The sequence below is a fragment of the Phycodurus eques genome, chromosome 3 (genome assembly GCF_024500275.1).
Source record: "Phycodurus eques isolate BA_2022a chromosome 3, UOR_Pequ_1.1, whole genome shotgun sequence".
NCBI classification, from domain to species: Eukaryota; Metazoa; Chordata; class Actinopteri; order Syngnathiformes; family Syngnathidae; genus Phycodurus; species Phycodurus eques.
The window spans coordinates 1,959,133-1,978,366 of record NC_084527.1 but is presented as its reverse complement, the minus strand read 5'-3'; the positions used below and the strand labels follow the sequence as shown (position 1 = coordinate 1,978,366).

Genomic DNA, 19,234 nt, shown 5'->3' with positions numbered 1-19,234 from the left:
ATTTGACTTTGAGGGCAGTCCGGTCTTACCTCCGACCTCCACAGCGACTGTGGCAGAGGAGGTCCCGGCAGGGCTGCTGGCCACGCATTTGTACTGACCGGCATCTACCTCCTGTACCCCTCGAATGCGCAGGGTCCCGCGTTGGACATCCTGCTCAACAAAGGGGGCAGAGCCCACCTCAAGTTTGCCTGGAAATACAAAATCAATTATTCCTTGCATTTTATTAAATTGTATTAAAGCAGGTTATCCTGTAAGTTACCTTTAAACCAATGGACAAGAGGAGGTGGAGTCCCGCTGGCTCGACACTCCAGAGTGGCATCACCCCCAACAGCTACAAGCAGGACCTGCTGCACCACTTTTACAATAGGCACCTCTGAGGGAAAACAACAAGAGTCAGATGCAGTTAAAGTGCAATTATGAATTATTCTAACACTCTACCTGTTTTTTTTGTTTTTTTTTAGATTTGTGAGGCAAAAGTGGTAATACAAAACTTCCTAAAATGATGTAACGTATTCGCAGACCTTTGACATTCAGTATGCAGTGCAAGTAAGATTCAGAAAGTCTGTTGCCAAGTACTTTTATGGAGCATCCATCCATCCTTTCATCTGGACAATTACAACCTGACCCAAAGTTCTACACTGTCCTAACATGACGAACAAGTCCAAGCTTAACACCGAGTCCATGCTTACATTCATCAACATCATTGTCAGAAGAGCCACATGAGTTTGAGATTCCTGAATACATAGTATATAATTCATAATGCTCTCACTGCTCTGTCAGATTGATGTTTTTGAAAATGACTTTTAGAAACAATATTGGCAAGCCATGTCAGAACTTCAAATTTTAACACATTAAATGTGATTAAAACAAGAGAATGATCATATTATGGAAGACAGAACGTGGCCACACTTCCTGCAATACCTTACTTGAAGCATCATTAACAGAAGCCTTGAAATGTAAAACACACTTAGTAACAGACAGAAGGCGTACTGTAGATAGATACCTGCATAAGTAAGTACAGCGGACTGTGAGGCAGTCCCAGCCACATTGCTTGCCAGACATGTGTAGTTCCCAGCATCCTCCGGGATGGCCCCTTTTATGGTCAAATCTCCATTTTGGTGGAGACTCAACCTGCATCAGGTAATTGGCAGAATTCACGATGCTGTCTCACACTGATTACATTTGCAGATGTACTGTAAAACGAACATTAGTGCAAAGGTTTTTTGTTTCTCTTGTGTATCAAGTAATATACGTTTGCCTCAATAAGCACATAAACAGTGTTTGGGAAAACATTCCTTATAGCAGAACAATGATTCAAACAGGATGCAGCAGTCTCTCGTAGCTAAAGTGGAATGTAATGAGCAGTTCTGTTGAGTGGGCTGAGAGCCCTCTTACCTCGGCCGATTAGCAAGGAACGTGTTTCCATGGCTCCAGAAGAGCAAAGGAGGGGGAGAGCCGGATGCTGAGCAGACGAGGCGGATTTCATCCCCTCTGGAAAAGACCTGGCTTTGGGGGTGAAGTACCACAGAAGGTCCCTCTGCAATCCAAAATGAACCAAAGATTGTTGATGGTTACATGGGGGGGCCTTGTTGACACTGTGTCAACTTAAACAGCAGTAAACAATCCAACCCAGCAGCACTGAGACTGCTGTTTGTGAAATTCATCAGGAAGGTGTGAGGCCGTGCCACAATAGAAACCACACATTTTTAACGTGCATCATGAGAAATGATTTCTGACAAGGATGTGGCTCAGTACGACTGTAGGATGGCTCAACCTGTAATGGAAACCAGATGACAGCATCCCGACAGGAACTAGGAGGCCCCAGTTAAGTATTTACACAGATGACCATCGGAGTGTTGTCGGAACGTACCTGGGACGAAGAGCCATACGGTGATGCTGGTGTCTCCTTGGGCATTCAAGGCCACACAGTGGTACTCCCCAGCATCCTGAGTCCGCACGCCGCTAATCTGCAGGGACGAGTTGGACAGCAGCCTCACCCTCCCTGAGCGAGCTGGGATGGCGCGACCTGCTCGATGCCAGGTCAAGTTGTAGCGCATGGAGCCCTCCACCTGACAGGACAGCACTGCCACACTTCCCACTGAGGAAGTCACATTGACTGCTGGCTTCAGTACAGGAGGAGGCTCTATTTTCCAGGAGAAAAGACAAAAATATAAATGTTTGGAACAAAACTGCAACAAAAATTAAAAAAAATGCAATAGAAAAAAAACAAAAGTAAAAACTTGACTAGTCCACGCTTGCACAACAATGAGGAATTGTGTGTAGCATTGTTTGTTTCCACCACGCAGTACAGTGAAGTACAGGCCACAGAATGCAATTGTAGGCCGAAAAGTTGACCAAATTAGGATTTAATGTTACAAATTGTAGTGAGACAAGCTGAAATCTACCCTTTCTGTGGAATCAGCTTTCATGTACTGTAAGTGTTGTGCAGTACCTCTGACAGTCAGCTGGGTTAACGCATGTCCTTGTCCTGCACCGCTCTGTGCTATGCACTCATAAAAGCCCTCATCCTCGGCTGAAGCATGGTCAATATCCCAGTATGCGGTGGCAGACTTCCTGATACAAAAACGAGCGAGCTTGGTTCAGTGACTAAGCATGACAGTAGCAACAAGATCTTATTTCACGTCACATTTAGTTAGTTTCGAAAGCGCACACTTGGATTTCCCCCCCAAGTCTGCGGTAATTCAAAGCTGAGCATTGGGATAGATTAGACATATTATTAATTGATCAAGACAAGTGAGTATTGTTTATACTCTATGATCTTGCTCTCTGTGACATATGAGCCAATAATGCTAACCAGTTCCAGGCGTGCTCACTGCCAGAAATATGTGATAATTATCTCATTAGAACTGAAGCATGTTCTGAAGTAAGAATGTAATCAATTATCAAAAGTTATAAAAGAAAAGTTACTGGAAGAATTTCTCCTCCCCCAGTGTACTTCCACTTCTGGCGAATCTTAGCCTGTAAGGTATGTCGCTCTCCACCGAACAGCGAATCATAGCAGGCTGCATGTAGAAACCCTTCACCACATCAGGCATGTTCACAGCTGGGGGAGCTACACAAGGGAGGAAACAAAGGTTAAAGGCCACATGAGAGATTGATGAGGTGCGACAACCTTTGCAGTGTAGCCAAATTAAGAAACATGTCTGGAGGCAGGTAGAGTCGTACCTGGAACGATGTTGGTGTACGAGACACTCGACAGTCGCTGGAAGCGATAGCCATCCTCATCTCTGCCCGTTGCCTTGATGAAGAAACTCTGGGAAGGGGTGTACAACTCTGGGACACTCCAAAGCCCATGTTGGCCAAGGTCAGAGGGCAGAGGCACCTGGATGGTACGTAGGGAACGTCCGGAGCCAGACATTAGCTCTACGTGACTCAGCCGACCTGGGTGTTTCAGGCCTGTGCATTTTAGCAAAACATGTGCTGGAAGTCCTGAAATGTACAAAATCGATCATATAGTCATTTCACCACATCGTCTTCGACAAACGAATCGCTAACAGAAACATTAGCGGCACCTTTTATCGGCCTCTCCCTGGTTTGGTTGAACTCTTTAACAGGTACACTTGAAAAGCCCGCCCGGAAGTCGAGATTGCTGACTCCTGTGACCCTCAGCGTATGGCGACCACCACAGCTCACCTTTAGGATGAATGCAAAACCATGAACCTGTTGTCATAAGTATAAAACTAATAAAATATTCCAAGACACGTACGTTCAGTTTCCATGCACCAGGGCTGGGAAACTTCAGGTTCACAACACGAGCTGAGTTGGGAATGTTCAGAAGCTCTGTAAGTCCTTGAGCAACACCTACAACACGGCCTAAAAGGCAGAGTCGAGAAAGCGATTCTAGCTTTAATGTGTGGTGAGACACGAGTGGAGCTGTTATGTTGTATACCAAGGGGATCTGTGAGCTCAATTTGCGGAGCAGGTCCACTGAGGGACACTGTGACCTCTCGGAGGCTGGGGTCAAAGGGTACTTCCCACTGGTTCTCCTGGGCGCTGTCATGGTTTGAGGACAGTAGATGGACCTTCATGGCCTGAACAGTCTCCTCGACCCACTTTAATACCTAGCAAGCAAAGAAAAGCACGGGAAGAACATGAAATTTCATGCTGGTGAATGAGATGAAGCTGGGATCTGTCAAACTTCTTCCGTCAAGGTTCCCCTCTCAACAGGATCAAGGCAGGAAGGGCGTGATCGTGACCTTGCCCAAGCAGCGGTCTGCTCTCTGTCTTTGGACTTTTCTTCTTCATCATCACAAATGTATTCCTCAGATGTTTTTTTTTTTTTTACTGTCAAACTGATAACCCTGAGTTTTCTGCACTTTCGAGGCTGTATTCCCAAGTTAGTGTCTACTGCATTTCAGCTTTTATGAATCACAGCATTCGCAAGTCAGCGAAGAAAGTAGCAGTGTATGTTTTAAAAAACAACTCTATTTCAGAATCAGTTATAGACAGGCAATTCCCATGTTTCAGTCAAACATTATTTCTCACTTGTTGCAAAAGTATTCAAAAAGGTCCTAAAACAATGTGTGATGGCTCGATTACATTGAATTGGAAAAGCAGTCATCACGGCAGCCTGTAAACCTCCGTCTGTGGCTTTCCAGGGGGAAAAAAATAATCGGACTACAGTATATAGAATTACAGTTTGGACAGGTGCTTGACTACAGTTTTCCTTTTGTTGTCTGAAAAGTGAAAACAGAAGCAGTAAAAAACCCACTGACATTTCCCAGTCTCATTGTGGTGTCCACAATGGACCCACTGTCCTCCACCTTCCAAATGCTTAACCAGCAACTGCTGTGTAGCATTTGTTTTGACCTTGTATAGCGAGGCGTTGTGGTTATGCTGCATCTGTAAGGAAAACAAAGCCTGCAGTGGGCCCTTGGATGAAGGAGCCAAATGCAACACATTTTTAGACATTTATGGAAACTCCAAAACAAGGAAACCTTTGATAACATAATCATCAGACCTATGCAAGTTTGTCTATGAGGTCTACCTAGTGCTGACAGCAGCTGGTTCCTCTTTGACGTTTTACAACTGGAAACAGCTGTAATGTCTGCCATATGTGCAGTCATCACCTGCAGAGCAGGAAACTGCTAAGAGGTGACCTACATCTGGCCCACAAAGGTGTCTATTGCCTCCACGAAAGAGCACGGAAGAGTACGCATTAGTCTGCCCTCACATCACAGATAAAAACAAGTGGGGGAAGTACTGCTGTCCACGCAACACTGCTCATCTGAAGCATGCTGAGCTGCGTAGCTCGGCCCCATTTCAGCTTTTGGGAATGCAGAGCGTCAAAAGTCCTGTGAAACATCATCCGAGATTTCTCAGTTGAACAAGGTTACAGGGCTCTCGCAAAGACTCCCTTTGCGATTCATAGAAGCACGACGGATGGACTGAATTAACTGAGCAGAGGTTGAGACTCCATCGTATTCCACATTGACTGACCCGCACTTTAGAAATTCTGAGCTGCCAGTAGTACAATTGATGATGCAGGTGTTCGAATACGACAGCTTGACTACGTTGTTCGGGCAAGGGTCCGTTTTGTATTTGCAAAGGTCTACCGACTGCTCTCACCAGCATTTGCAAGAAGCTGTCCCACTTCAAATCAAGATCATTAGAGCCAATCAGTCCCAGATGGACTCCGAGACTACTCATTGAGCTGCAAAACACCTGCTGAGACATTTTATGTGAGGCCACCTGTTTTTCCAGTGAGGCGGCCTTTGTTTTGCACACTCCCAAATATGACTTAATGGATAAATGGAACCTTGGTTTAATTTTATTGCAAGTAACCATTACAGATGCTTGAATCCCTCTGCATCAACCTAATGAGAAAACAACGAGGCCGATTTTATGAACGACATCTTAAACACACAAGTTGAGTGCATGCGTAGAACACAAAAAAACAAACCGCTGGCCCCATCATACTTTGATAATCTATAATCTGCATAAAACAACCATCTTCATTTCTGACCAATGCTCAAGGCTACCAATGATTAATGATTGCATCATTTTGAAGTATCCCACATTATGATCCGAGCTGGACAGTATCTTAATGAGTTATGTAGCACTGCAAGATATTATTGATGACCAGTCAAATTCCGGGACCGTAAAGAATGCAAAATGCAAAGCTGACAATGAGCTGCTGTGTGCAGAACCAGGATGAGCCCCATCGGGCAGCTGTTGGATGGAGAAAGACCATGACAGATCATATCCTGGGATTAGAGCGTAATATAAGCTTGTTTGCTCTTCCACGGATACCACAGACAAAGACCCTGTGAAGAATATTTGATTTGGACACAAAATGCTGGAAAGGGTATTTTCAGGACCTGACAACATAACTCTAGTTAGAAGCAATTAGTTACAATTTGCATTGATTTGCCAAAACCATGCTGCCCGAGACCTGTGATCAAGCAAGTTTCGAAATCTCAAGTGTGCGCGTTTCTATCGAATTAAAACACGTCAAGATGCTAGTTCCAGCAAAAGCCACCTGGGGTTGAGTTGCGAATTTAGTCTCCTATTCCCTACACTACAAATATATCCATCCATCCATTTTCAACAGCGCTTATCCTGGTTAGGGGCGCGGGGCGCTGGAGCCTATCCCAGATGACTTCGGGCGAAAGGCGGACTACACCCGGAACTGGTCGCTGGTCAGTCGCAGGGCACGAATAGACACGGACAAGCGTCCGCACTCACATTCACAGCGTCACTGAGTGGGAACTGAACCCACGCTGCCTGTACAAAAGTCAGGCGAGTGTACCACTACAACTATAAATATGTACGAAATCAATGCAAATCAAACTGACATACAGGCACTCCTCTTCTGACAGGGCTACTGAGTGAGAATGAAGTTGTGCCACACAGGCCTGTATGTTTGCTTGCATGCATGCATAACTTGACGGAAAACAGAACTCCCCTCGACCTCACCGACATATACCGCACCCACCCTAACACACACGTTTGAGTTCACGGGTTCAGTCGAAAACCACAAGACAGAGCTGTTGGCTCGGGTTCCGCACGGTCCAGCCCTGTGCTGTGCTGAAAGGCAGGATACCGGCGTTTCCTGTCGAGGGAAGACGGACTTCTTTTACGTCCGCCTGGGAAGCGAGCACGGCTGTCTTTGGCAATCGTCTGATACTGCCAGCATGTGAAACATCATCCCTTGCAATCGTTTTATTAGGTTGGATCAGGAGGGATTTTCTTGCGATTGAAATTATAATCCCTGCCACACAATGGATTTGGCCTTACTCTATCAGCATCTAAGTGTAATGTTTTCTCGTTTTCTCACCGTCTGCAGGCCAGTTTCCAGAACGACTGTCCTGTATCGAAAGTCGACCGAATGCAACTTGAAAGATTCTGTGGCCAATCAACTCATGATTTAAACTAAAACTATAGTATGGTACAGTCCACAACCAAGTCAGGAACCCAAACAAAAACTGGGTGAGACGGTACCTGAAGCTTTAACGTCTTTTTGCTCCTATATGACAATCATCCATCCATCCATCCACTTTCAACAGCGCTTATCCTGGTTAGGGTCGCTGGGCGTGAAACGATTCCTCCTATTTTCTCTGAGGAAATTTTATTTGATAGCTAAACCAAATGAAAGACAGCATTCTGAAAAGGACTGTCTTTGAGGTTGAAGGTTCAAACATATATCTGACCAAGATGGTCAAAGGTCAAAATGGACACAATGTACGCTCCATGTTCTTTCAACTGTAATAGTTTTAGTGTCAGGGCAAACTCTGAGACAAGATGGTTGAGGTATCCGAGGTCAAAGATCTCTCCATCCATCCATTTTCTCAACCACTTGTCTTGTTCATGGCCGAGGGGTGCCGGAGCCGATAGCCAGCTGACTTCAGACGAAAGGCAGGTGACACCCCGGAGCGGTCGCCAGTCAATCACAGGGGACATGTCGAGACGCTCGCGTTCGCGCCGTCACAGAACGGGAAGAGCTAATATAAATGAATTGAGTTATGTAACAACAAGAGCCATGGCCAAATTTAGAAATATTTTAGGGGTGCGCGAATGCCTTTAAATCTAATCTATGTAAGTAACCCTAAAAATAAACTATTACTGATAGCAGTAATTATAATGCATTTTCTAATGATGTCTTCTTCGAATAAGAAGCAGACAAAGTGCACTACAGTTTTATTTTGAGCACAAAACATTTTACAATCGTTTTCCGAACTAGCCAGTTTATGAGTAGTTAATACACACACCGTTGCGACTCGTCCCGCTACCGGTGCAATGTCACATACTGCAGTTGCATAATTGTGTCCCGCACAGTACAATTGCGATTGTTGCGCTTCATGTTCTGAAAATATGTTTTGGGGTTTCAGGCTCATTTGACAAAAATGATTCCATTATTAAGGAGTGCTTTCATTTACTAATTCCAATGTACCGTATGCTTGAGGATCTGATGAGGGGCTAAACACCCCTAAGGTGAGAACCCCTGGCAAGACACACTGACGTTGACTGTCCACTCAGACGTCCCTTCTATATGTAGAAGGACTGAAATCGAAGGCTTCTTTGTCACGCACTCACCTCATTGACCTGCTGCTTGTCCAGGTGAAAGATCTGCCCTGAGGATGTGGCTGCAATCTCCTCGTAGGCCTTGTAGCCAGGCTGAGACCGGTCACCACAGTCCCCAGTCAGCACAAAAACTACCTGGTAACAAGATAGAAGCGATAATAGAGTTACTTTTGAAGACATGTACCTTTTTTTTTTTTTTTACATGCACCTCCTACGTGACACTGACGCCTTTTGTCATGCTGAGAATTACAACTTCAGGATGATTAGAAGAAATGGACAGCACCCGAGTTAAATATATGAGTGCAACAGCAAAGGGTCTGAATACTTATGGCTCTCTGATATTTCAGTTTTTCTTTTTTAATAAATCTGCAAACATTTCAACAATTCCATTTATTTCTGTCAATATGGGGTGCTGTGTGTACATTAATGAGGGGAAAAAAATTAACTTAAATGATTTTAGAAAGCGGCGCGGTGGTCGACTGTGTTAGAGCGTCATCCTCACAGTTCTGAGGACCGGGGTTCCTGTGTGGAGTTTGCATGTTCTCCCCGTGCCTGCGTGGCTTTTCTCCGGGCACTCCGGTTTCCTCCCACATCCCAAAAACATGCATTCATTGGAAACTCCAAATTGCCCGTAGGCGTGACTGTGAGTGCGAATGGTTGTTTGTTTGTATGTGCCCTGCGATCGGCTGGCAACCTCCTGCCCGAAGATAGCTGGGATAGGCTCCAGTACCGCCGTGACCCTAGTGAGGATAAGCGGCTCAGAAAATGGATGGATGGATGGATGATTTTAGCAAATGGCTGCAATATAACAAAGGGTGAAAAACTTAAGGGGGTGTGAATACTTTTCGTGCCCACTGTATATGCATAATGGCTAGTCAAAGAGTGAGACAATTGGAGAGGAGGAGGCATTCAAATGATTTAACGTTGTAAGGTATTTAAAGGATTATTTATTTACTTTTTTTAATGCTCCAAAATATAACCCGTGCGGTTGCATGAGTACAGAGGCCAATTACGCTTTGTGGTATGAGTGTTTCACAGTTTTCCAGATGAGACTAACAAACAACAACTTGTGAGGAGAACAAAGGTCTTCTGTATTATTCTGCTTAAGGCTATGGTAAGGAACCGAAGTGCAATCAAGGAGAGACTGAAAACGGTAAAACAATGGCCTGCTGTGGAAATAAAGTCGCGAGGCCCAGAGCTAAGGAACACTAGTAGGGTAAGCTAACGTTAGCATGTGTGCTTATATTTGCATATCAAGCGGTGTATCCTCAAATGTTACAACGAGTCAGTGATGCCAAATTGTCGTGAACATAATTTTCGTCTCAGCTATAGGTGGTGCTTCCAATTGGCATTCGAGTCCGCCCAAAAAAACGAATGCCGAATCAGAATTTTCAGATTGAAATGACAAGGAACCAAAGAATAACATACTTCTGACTGTACTTTATTCTGACAAGCGCTAAAAAGCTGCCGTAATTCAAAAATTCCCAAAATTTCACGATTTTTAGCCTTTGTTTATGGCCAACGGCATTTGGACTTACTGTACATAGTTTCTGCGCATGTATGCAGTGTTGCTCCACCGAGATCTCCCCATAAAGTGTGTTTAAAAAATAAATATATCTCTGCAGAAGGAGGCGTCCATTAGCCTAGCTTTGAGGAGCTGCATGGATATTCATGGCAGCGCCACAACTAAAGCCAAAAAGGAGCCAGAATGGGAGAAAGTTGATCCAACAGTACGTGAAAGATGACGAGAGCCGGCTAGGTATTGGTAGCCAGCTGGCTAGCTCAAAAGGTGGTAAGATTTACGGCACCAACACGCACAAAACTAACCTACCTATGGCCAAGGTACGGAGAGGGATCCTGGTTAAAGCAAGTCGTTTTAAACCAAAAAGAAAAACTTTTCGGGAGGGAGACGTAGCAGCCAAAACACGCCAGCGTACTCTCTTTCCGGTTCAATAGATTAAAATAATCGAATTGGATTTTTCATATGCTAGACTATTATTTGAAAATAGTACAAGGAGTAACGATTCGAACGTGATTCAGAAGTCATTCGTTACCGTCAATACGACGATCGAATCGGGATTTAGAGGGTGAGGCCGAGCACCCGTCTCAGCATGCTTAGAACCCTGGTTGGTATTACAAACAGTAACTGGTACCATTGACTTTTGCCAATGCAAGAGGGAGCGTCAATAGCGGGTGGAGCCGTGTCCAGCCCCGTAGGTACCGTGCTGTGTAAAAGGGGCAATTTGGAAGTCATTCAGTTTCTGGTTGCTGATAACTTCAACCCGACCATTGCGTTAGACTTCTTCCTTGTTACTCGGTCGTGGCCTGTATACGATCCATGTCTCATCAACTTGCCTTGCCTCAAGTACAAACTCTCTGTTCCCATCATTCTGTGCCAGTACATCGAGTTCCTTGAGTAAGCCCTAAAGTCTCTGACCGTTTTTTTTTTGTTGTTGTTGTATTTCGTATTTTTTGATCCATATTTTGTGCCATGTTTATAATACAATGACTCATATCTGGCGTGAAAGAAACTTTGAGATACATAATTTGTCATTTCCTAATCACGTAAGGTTGTTCATGTTTACCTGAGACTGACGGAGTTGCACCAGCTGGAGAACGTCCCTTTTCAGGCGGTAGTCTTTGGCTCTAGCGTCAGTGAAGACATAGATGAAGGATCCAGGAAGAGAAACCTCTAAGGCTTTCTTAATGGCTCCAACGCTCATCTCTGGACAGTCACCCCCACCCTGCGTAAATTAATTCCACATTAATGTGCTTCATCTTTACACGGAAAAGGATTAAAAACGCTGTGGCAACCCCTAACGGGACAAGCCGAAGGGAAAAGAAGATTAATGTGCTTCATCAAATACCACTGGACAGACTGTTCTATACAACAATAAATCAGGACATCATCAATGCAAATATAAAAAGATGAATCGTTGTATAAAAATTCTACTTCAACAGTAGCTAAAGGTGGCTAACATAGCAGATCTGGGTTTCCGTCCAAAGTACAGATTACAGAAGATTCTCCCTTGAAATTGACATTCCTGCTTTACCTGGCTTCAAATCTTCAGGGATCAGACTATTGTTTTCACTGCGTTATATTGACCCTATCCCGACACCGTCCACATACTGTACACTCACATAAAGCCTGAGATAATATTGTGGTGTATTAATGGCGCAATGATCGCTGCACGTGTTCTGTTCCCACCTGAACAAACAGCTCTTGAAGATCCTGCTGGAACTTTTTAGGGTCGGTGGTGATGGACACGGGACCGATATCTACAAGGATGAAAAGATAGACCAAATAATTTCCAACAGAGACGCACTCTGGAACAACATTTCAGAAACATGTTGAGTACAAAATATATGACTGTTTAGGAAAGACAAGAATTTCTTGTCATCCATCACAAAGGTGCTTCATGGTGTTACTTGAAACCAGACGTGGCTAGAGTAGACAAATATCGTACGCAAGTAAGAGTACTGTTAATTCGACAATAATATGACTCAAGTAAAAAATAGCCCTCCAAATAATTACTTGAGTAGAAAGTAAGAGTAAGAAAGTACTCAGTGAGTAACTTCGCAATTGTTTTTTTAAATCAGAGAATGAATGTCAAATAAAATAAACATAACTTCAATAAAATATGAATGTGCAAATTCAGATATTGCTGAACAATATGACTTAATCTAGAACATAATAAATGCAATCCTTGTGGCATGAACGGATGAAGCCTGCTCGGTTGAAAGGGCGAAACGTCTTCTAAGACAAACACAACGGTCCAGTTGCCATCGATACAATGAAATGACCCGGATGAATAACAATATTCACAGGCATAATATCATCAAATCTTTACAAAATAAAACCATTGGAAAATAACAAATTCAGCTCCAAGAAATGGTCTGATACTATATTATTTACACTGCTTAAACAGCGCAATATTGTAGGCTCACCAGGCACGAACAAGGCTTCTGTGGATATAAAAGGTATACACACCCCTCTTCAAAATGCCAGGTTTTTGAGTTGTAAAAAATATTGGCAAAGATAAATCATTTTTTTAAAAAACTTTCCACCATTAACGTGACCTAGAATTGATTTATTTGTGTATCTTCTTTAGGGGGGGAGGTAAAAATAAACGACTGAAATAAACTTGAACGTGATTGACTTGGTTTAACTTGCTTCCTTCTTGGCCAGGTCACCGTTGCAAAAGAGCCGTTCTGTTTTAACTGGTCTTTTACCCGGTTAAATAAAGTTTCAATAAGATAGATACAAATAAATCTGGTTGCACAAGGATGAACTCCCTCTTAGAACTGGCACGTGGCTGTGTTCAGAAGTAACAGATCACATTCACATTCATGTTTAGTGGGAGTCCACACACACCTGCCACCATTTGCATTTTGAAGTGGGGGAAAAACAACAACAACACATGCATAGGGGCTTACAGAAACATTATTTGCTTTATCCTCTAAAATGACTGAATGAAGAACTTGTTTTCTCACCAGACGTATTGATAAAGTGTGTGCGTGCGTGTGTGTGTGTTTGTGTGTGTGTGTGTGTGTGTGAGAGAGAGAGAGAGAGAGAGATGCACAAGATGCATGTTTTACAGTTACTTGTGACCATAAAATAGTGCTAATGTTGCCATATGCACAGCCAAAACAACAGCAAAAATATCTGCAACTTAGCGCAAGGTGTTTTTTCAAGTTACAAGTGGGCTGAAATTTCCAAGTTTGGGCAGTGACAAAACTACGCTGCATGTTAAAGCTCTTGTTTTTCGTCGTCTGTAATGTAAACACAACTCACTTTGATTGGCCCCCGAAGCCCAACAAAAGACTTTGTGAGCGGACGTGTGACTTTCTCGTGTCGTTTGCTTGGTGAACTTGAGTCAAACATCACTGTGGTAATCACGGCGGATTGGAGCAACGGCGCCCGGTGCCGAAGTCGAAAACGAAAGTCTAAAAATAGATCGCACATGCAATTATTGATAAATGAAAGTAGCGAACGGCATGTAAGTCATTGTCACGGAGTAAAAGTACCGTTTCTTCTTAACATAAATACTCCAGTAAAAGTAAAAAGTATGCTTCAGCAATTTATCCAAAATGTGACTTGAGTCATTGTAACGAAGTAAATAAAGCGCCTTCCAACCCACCACTGCTTCAAACTCAACCATGCATGCCTTTACAGACCTTGTTTTATGCATTGGGGGAACACTCATGATGGAACACAATGGGACCTTCAACAAACACATTTTCCCATAATGTCTTGGTAAGATGGAAATAAAATAATGGAGGATAGGCCCCTGACTAATCTGACTAATTCATTTAGTGCGTCTCAGTCATCATGTATTTTCGGTGGACAGCTCTTCATTGCATGAGTGTTCCTAGCGTATGCCTGAGAATACTAATTGCGGTTGAATTGGCTCAAATTACGTAGGTAGTTAGGTTATAAGCTAAATTCATTAGTACCAAATGGAATTACAATAAGCAGGTTCCAAAGGATAAATGACGGCCTCCTTCGTAAGTTTCACTGGAAAGGCAGGCGGTACGACATGACGGCTTCTTGCGACTGGCTCCCGCCATTTTGTTTCTGGCCTTTCAAAAATGTTATCACGGGTGGAAAAGATCTGCTCCCCTTGTCACCTCCGCTTTTGCCTCCGCCTCTATCTCGCCACAGTCCCCGTTACACAAAGCAGTGGCGGTTTGCACCTGCCTCGCTTGATCCTCGGTGTGCCCGGTTAGTAGATCATCTGAAGAACATCTGTTTGCGTGAGCAATCGAGTTTGCGCTCATTTTTGCACGCACAAACCTTTGTAAATCAAGACTGCGAGGCCCGTCTCGGAGTGGGGAATGACGCGGGACTTGACATGACATCGCCTCCCCGGTCTCACCGGCTCCACGTGAGCACCCGTCAGAGGCCTGACAGCAATCCAGAACCTTTCCAAGGTCCTCGGTGGCGGGCCACATTAAACAAAATTAGACAAACTGTTTGATGTTACGGCAAACCAGGGGGATATTCCCTGCTCCCGGCACCACCGCCCCCAGGCTGGCTGCATTGTTTTTTCCGGAGGCTAGGATGGTGGCGAGGGGGCGGGCTGTGGAGGGTGATTGGGGTAATTACACACAGGCAGACAGCATGTGCTTCTCATCAGGGCCCGAAACACCCTCCCCCATTCGAGCACTCTTATTCTCCAGCTCCATGAGCTTTTCCCATATGGGCCGCATACAGGGAAGGTGCCAGCAGCCTTACCTGTCCCGCTTTTGGTTCACTTTGACAACTTCAAAGGTCTGTTACCAGTTTGCCCCTCAAAAAAAAAAAAAAAAGGATCATTTGGGGGGGGCCACAGCATGAGTAACAGCTCGCCTTGCTTATTTGCTGCTGTGTCAAAGTGACCATTTTGACTAAGACCGCATTATTCATGTCGGGGCTCTAATGAGATTTCATTCAAGAGCTGCTTTCAAAAAAACCATCTAGATTTTTTTTTTAATGAAATGCTAATCATAGCATATTCTTCTCATGGCCGTCAGAACAACGTTTGATGTGGTTGCAGTACTTTTAAAATACACCCCATCAGCTGAAAGGCGTCTCAAATATTTGGTTACCTCTTTTAGTTAAACATAATATAAGCCAACACAGCTATTTAAGCGTTTGTATTTGTATTCGATTTGTATATCGATTTACCTTTTATGCTGTTGTCTCATGTTTTGAAAAAAAATGCATCACCACTTACAGTACGTAGACGTGCCGAACGTTTATTAATGCAGTCAAATAGTCACAATTCCTTCCCAAAAAGGTGCATTTTCTCCATCAGAGCGTTTCGGGTGGCGCAAACTCTACCTGGATCATGGAACGGAACCAGAACAAAGTTTCTGATGGGTCTGGTCCTCCGGTTGAGGGTCTTGTGCAGGATCCGCGAGGCGCCGTCGATCACCTGCTTGAGGTCGTCGTACATGGAGCCGGTCACGTCGAACACAAAGGCCAGGGTCGAGGCGCTGTCAGCCTCCTCCAAAGCGGGGGATGCCCGCAGCCTGCGCACGCCGCTGCACAGCACCAGGACCAGCCACGTTATCAAGAAACCCTTCATCTCGTGGATTCGAATGCGTGCGTCTGCGGCAGTGAGGCGAACCGGCGGGAGAACTTGATTCGACCTTTCAAAATGCGTATTAAGGAGCAGGAGCAGGAGTGGGACTCGAAAAGGTGGCGCTATAAAATGGGTAAAGTCAAGTCAAGTTTGCAGCAAAGTGTGGAGCGGGTGCTTCGGAGCTCTGGTGGTCTGACGCGCCAAACGGGGGGGGGCGGAGATCGGTATGCAAACCTTCTGCGCGCACACAACCCGACTTGCACGCGGGAGTGCGCGTCACTCGACCCTCGAACATCGTCTCACCCTCCTGTTGACTGACACGCCTCCTTTCTTCACTTGGACTCATCCAATTGTCAATATCATCCACATGGGACTGGAGTCATGGAATTCATTAATGGAGTTAACGTGATAACAGTTAATGCAGCCCTATGGGTGGCACAAGTCAGTGCAAACTGTAGGCCGGTCCCAAGCCCGGATAAATGCAGAGGGTTGCGTCAGGAAGGGCATCCGGCTTAAAACCTTGCCAAACAAATATGAGCGTTCATCCAAAGAATTCCATACCGGATCGGTCGTGGCCCGGGTTAACAACGTCCGCCACCGGCGCCGTCAACCTGCGGGGCGCCGTTGGAAATTCAGCTACTGTGGGTCGAAGTCAAAGAAGAAGAGGAGGTGGAAAGCGGGTTCTTCGGCAGAAAGAGAAGAGGAAAACACAGAGCCTAGAACTGAATGTGGGGACTTTGAATGTTGGGACTATGACAGGAAAATCTCGGGAGTTGGTTGACATGATGATGAGGAGAAAGGTTGATATATTGTGTGTCCAGGAGACCAGGTGGAAAGGCAGTAAGGCTAGAAGTTTAGGGGCAGGGTTTAAATTATTTTACCATGGTGTCGATGGGAAGAGAAATGGAGTCGGGGTTATTTTAAAAGAAGAGTTGGCTAAGAATGTCTTGGAGGTGAAAAGAGTATCAGATCGAGTGATGAGGCTGAAATTTGAAATTGAGGGTGTTATGTGTAATGTGATTAGTGGCTATGCCCCACAGGTAGGATGTGACCTAGAGGTGAAAGAGAAATTCTGGAAGGAGCTAGATGATGTAGTTCTTAGCATCCCAGACAGAGAGAGAGTCGTAATTGGTGCTGATTGTAATGGACATGTTGGTGAAGGTAATAGGGGTGATGAAGAAGTGATGGGTAAATACGGCATCCAGGAAAGGAACTTGGAGGGACAGATGGTGGTAGACTTTGCAACAAGGATGCAAATGGCTGTAGTGAACACTTTTTTCCAGAAGAGGCACGAACATAGGGTGACCTACAAGAGCGGAGGTAGAAGCACACAGGTGGATTACATCTTGTGCAGACGATGTAATCTGAAGGAGGTTACCAACTGTAAGGTAGTGGTAGGGGAGAGTGTGGCTAGACAGCATAGGATGGTGGTGTGTAAGATGACTCTGGTGGTGGGGAGGAAAATTAGGAAGACAAAGGCAGAGAAGAGAACCATGTGGTGGAAGCTGAGACAGGACGAGTGTTGTGCAGCTTTTCGGGAAGAGGTGATACAGGCTCTCGGTGGACGGCAGGAGCTTCCAGAAGACTGGACCACTGCAGCCAAGGTGATCAGAGAAGCAGGCAGGAGAGTACTTGGTGTATCTTCTGGCAGGAAAGGAGAGAAGGAGACTTGGTGGTGGAACCTCACAGTACAGGAAATCATACAAGGAAAGAGGTTAGCTAAGAAGAAGTGGGACACTGAGAGGACCGAGGAGAGGCGAAAGGAATACATTGAGATGCGACACAGGGCAAAGGTAGAGGTGGCAAAGGCAAAACAAGAGGCATTTGATGACATGTATGCCAGGTTGGACACTAAAGAAGGAGAAAAGGATCTATACAGGCTGGCCAGACAGAGGGACAGAGATGGGAAGGATGTGCAGCAGGTTAGGGTGATTAAGGATAGAGATGGAAATGTGTTGACTGGTGCCAGCAGTGTGCTTGCTAGATGGAAAGAATACTTCGAGGAGTTGATGAATGAGGAAAATGATAGAGAAGGGAGAGTAGAAGAGGTAAGTGTGGTGGACCAGGAAGTGGCAATGATTAGTAAGGGGGAAGTTAGAAAGGCATTAAAGAGGATGAAAAATGGAAAGGCAGTTGGTCCTGATGACATTCCTGTGGAGGTATGGAAGCATCTAGGAGAGGTGGCTGTGGAGTTTTTGACCAGCTTGTTCAATAGAAATCTAGTGCGTGAGAAGATGCCTGAGGAATGGAGGAAAAGTGTACTGGTGCCCATTTTTAAGAACAAAGGTGATGTGCAGAGCTGTGGTAACTATAGAGGAATAAAGTTGATGAGCCACACAATGAAGTTATGGGAAAGAGTAGTGGAGGCTAGACTCAGGACAGAAGTGAGTATTTGCGAGCAACAGTATGGTTTCATGCCTAGAAAGAGTACCACAGATGCATTATTTGCCTTGAGGATGTGGATGGAAAAGTACAGAGAAGGTCAGAAGGAGCTACATTGTGTCTTTGTAGATCCAGAGAAAGCCTATGACAGAGTACCCAGAGAAGAACTGTGGTACTGCATGCGGAAGTCTGGAGTGGCAGAGAAGTATGTTAGAATAATACAGGACATGTACGAGGGCAGCAGAACAGCGGTGAGGTGTGCTGTAGGTGTGACAGAAGAATTTAAGGTGGACGTGGGACTGCATCAGGGATCAGCCCTGAGCCCCTTCCTTTTTGCAGTGGTGATGGATAGGCTGACAGATGAGGTTAGACTGGAATCCCCGTGGACCATGATGTTTGCAGATGACATTGTGATCTGCAGTGAAAGCAGGGAGCAGCTGGAGGAACAGTTAGAGAGATGGAGGCATGCACTGGAAAGAAGAGGAATGAAGATTAGCCGAAGTAAAACAGAATATATGTGCATGAATGAGAGGGCTGGTGGGGGAAGAATGAGGCTACAGGGAGAAGCGATAGCAAGGGTGGAGGACTTTAAATACTTGGGGTCAACCGTCCAGAGCAATGGTGAGTGTGGTCAGGAAGTGAAGAAACGGGTCAAAGCAGGTTGGAACGGGTGGAGGAAGGTGTCAGGTGTGTTATGTGACAGAAGAGTCTCTGCTAGGATGAAGGGCAAAGTTTATAAAACAGTAGTGAGGCCAGCCATGATGTACGGATTAGAGACAGTGGCACTGAAGAGACAACAGGAAGCAGAGCTGGAGGTGGCGGAAATGAAGATGTTGAGGTTCGCTCTTGGAGTGACCAGGTTGGATAAAATTAGAAATGAGCTCATCGGAGGGACAGCCAAGGTTCGATGTTTTGGAGACAAAGTTAGAGAGCGCAGACTTCAATGGTTTGGACACGTCCAGAGGAGAAATAGTGAGTATATTGGAAGAAGGATGATGAGGATGGAGCTGCCAGGCAAGAGAGCTCGAGGAAGACCAAAGAGAAGGTTGATGGATGTCGTGAGGGAAGACATGATGGCAGTTGGTGTTCGAGAGGAGGATGCAGGAGATAGGCTTACATGGAAAAGGATGACGCGCTGTGGCGACCCCTAACGGGACAAGCCCAAAGGAAAAGAAGAAGAACGTGATAACAGTTAAATCCATGCACATTTCATTGATTCTAATGCACAATCAATGAAA

At 45.0% G+C, this 19,234-nt stretch overlaps 1 protein-coding gene across 1 annotated transcript in view; it reads right to left on the bottom strand.

The window, feature by feature from the left end:
- hmcn2 (hemicentin 2) overlaps positions 1 to 15,808 on the bottom strand; it is a 52,710-nt gene extending 36,902 nt beyond the window's left edge. Inside the window, 15 exon segments of the mRNA XM_061671374.1 lie at positions 30 to 188; positions 260 to 373; positions 1,004 to 1,131; positions 1,396 to 1,537; positions 1,871 to 2,143; positions 2,453 to 2,574; positions 2,929 to 3,073; positions 3,187 to 3,450; positions 3,534 to 3,654; positions 3,728 to 3,834; positions 3,911 to 4,082; positions 8,557 to 8,679; positions 11,130 to 11,288; positions 11,753 to 11,823; positions 15,371 to 15,808. Of these exon segments, the coding sequence (XP_061527358.1) occupies positions 30 to 188; positions 260 to 373; positions 1,004 to 1,131; positions 1,396 to 1,537; positions 1,871 to 2,143; positions 2,453 to 2,574; positions 2,929 to 3,073; positions 3,187 to 3,450; positions 3,534 to 3,654; positions 3,728 to 3,834; positions 3,911 to 4,082; positions 8,557 to 8,679; positions 11,130 to 11,288; positions 11,753 to 11,823; positions 15,371 to 15,617 (2,347 nt within the window). The 5' untranslated portion in view covers positions 15,618 to 15,808.
- Between the last annotated feature and the right edge of the window lie 3,426 nt (positions 15,809 to 19,234).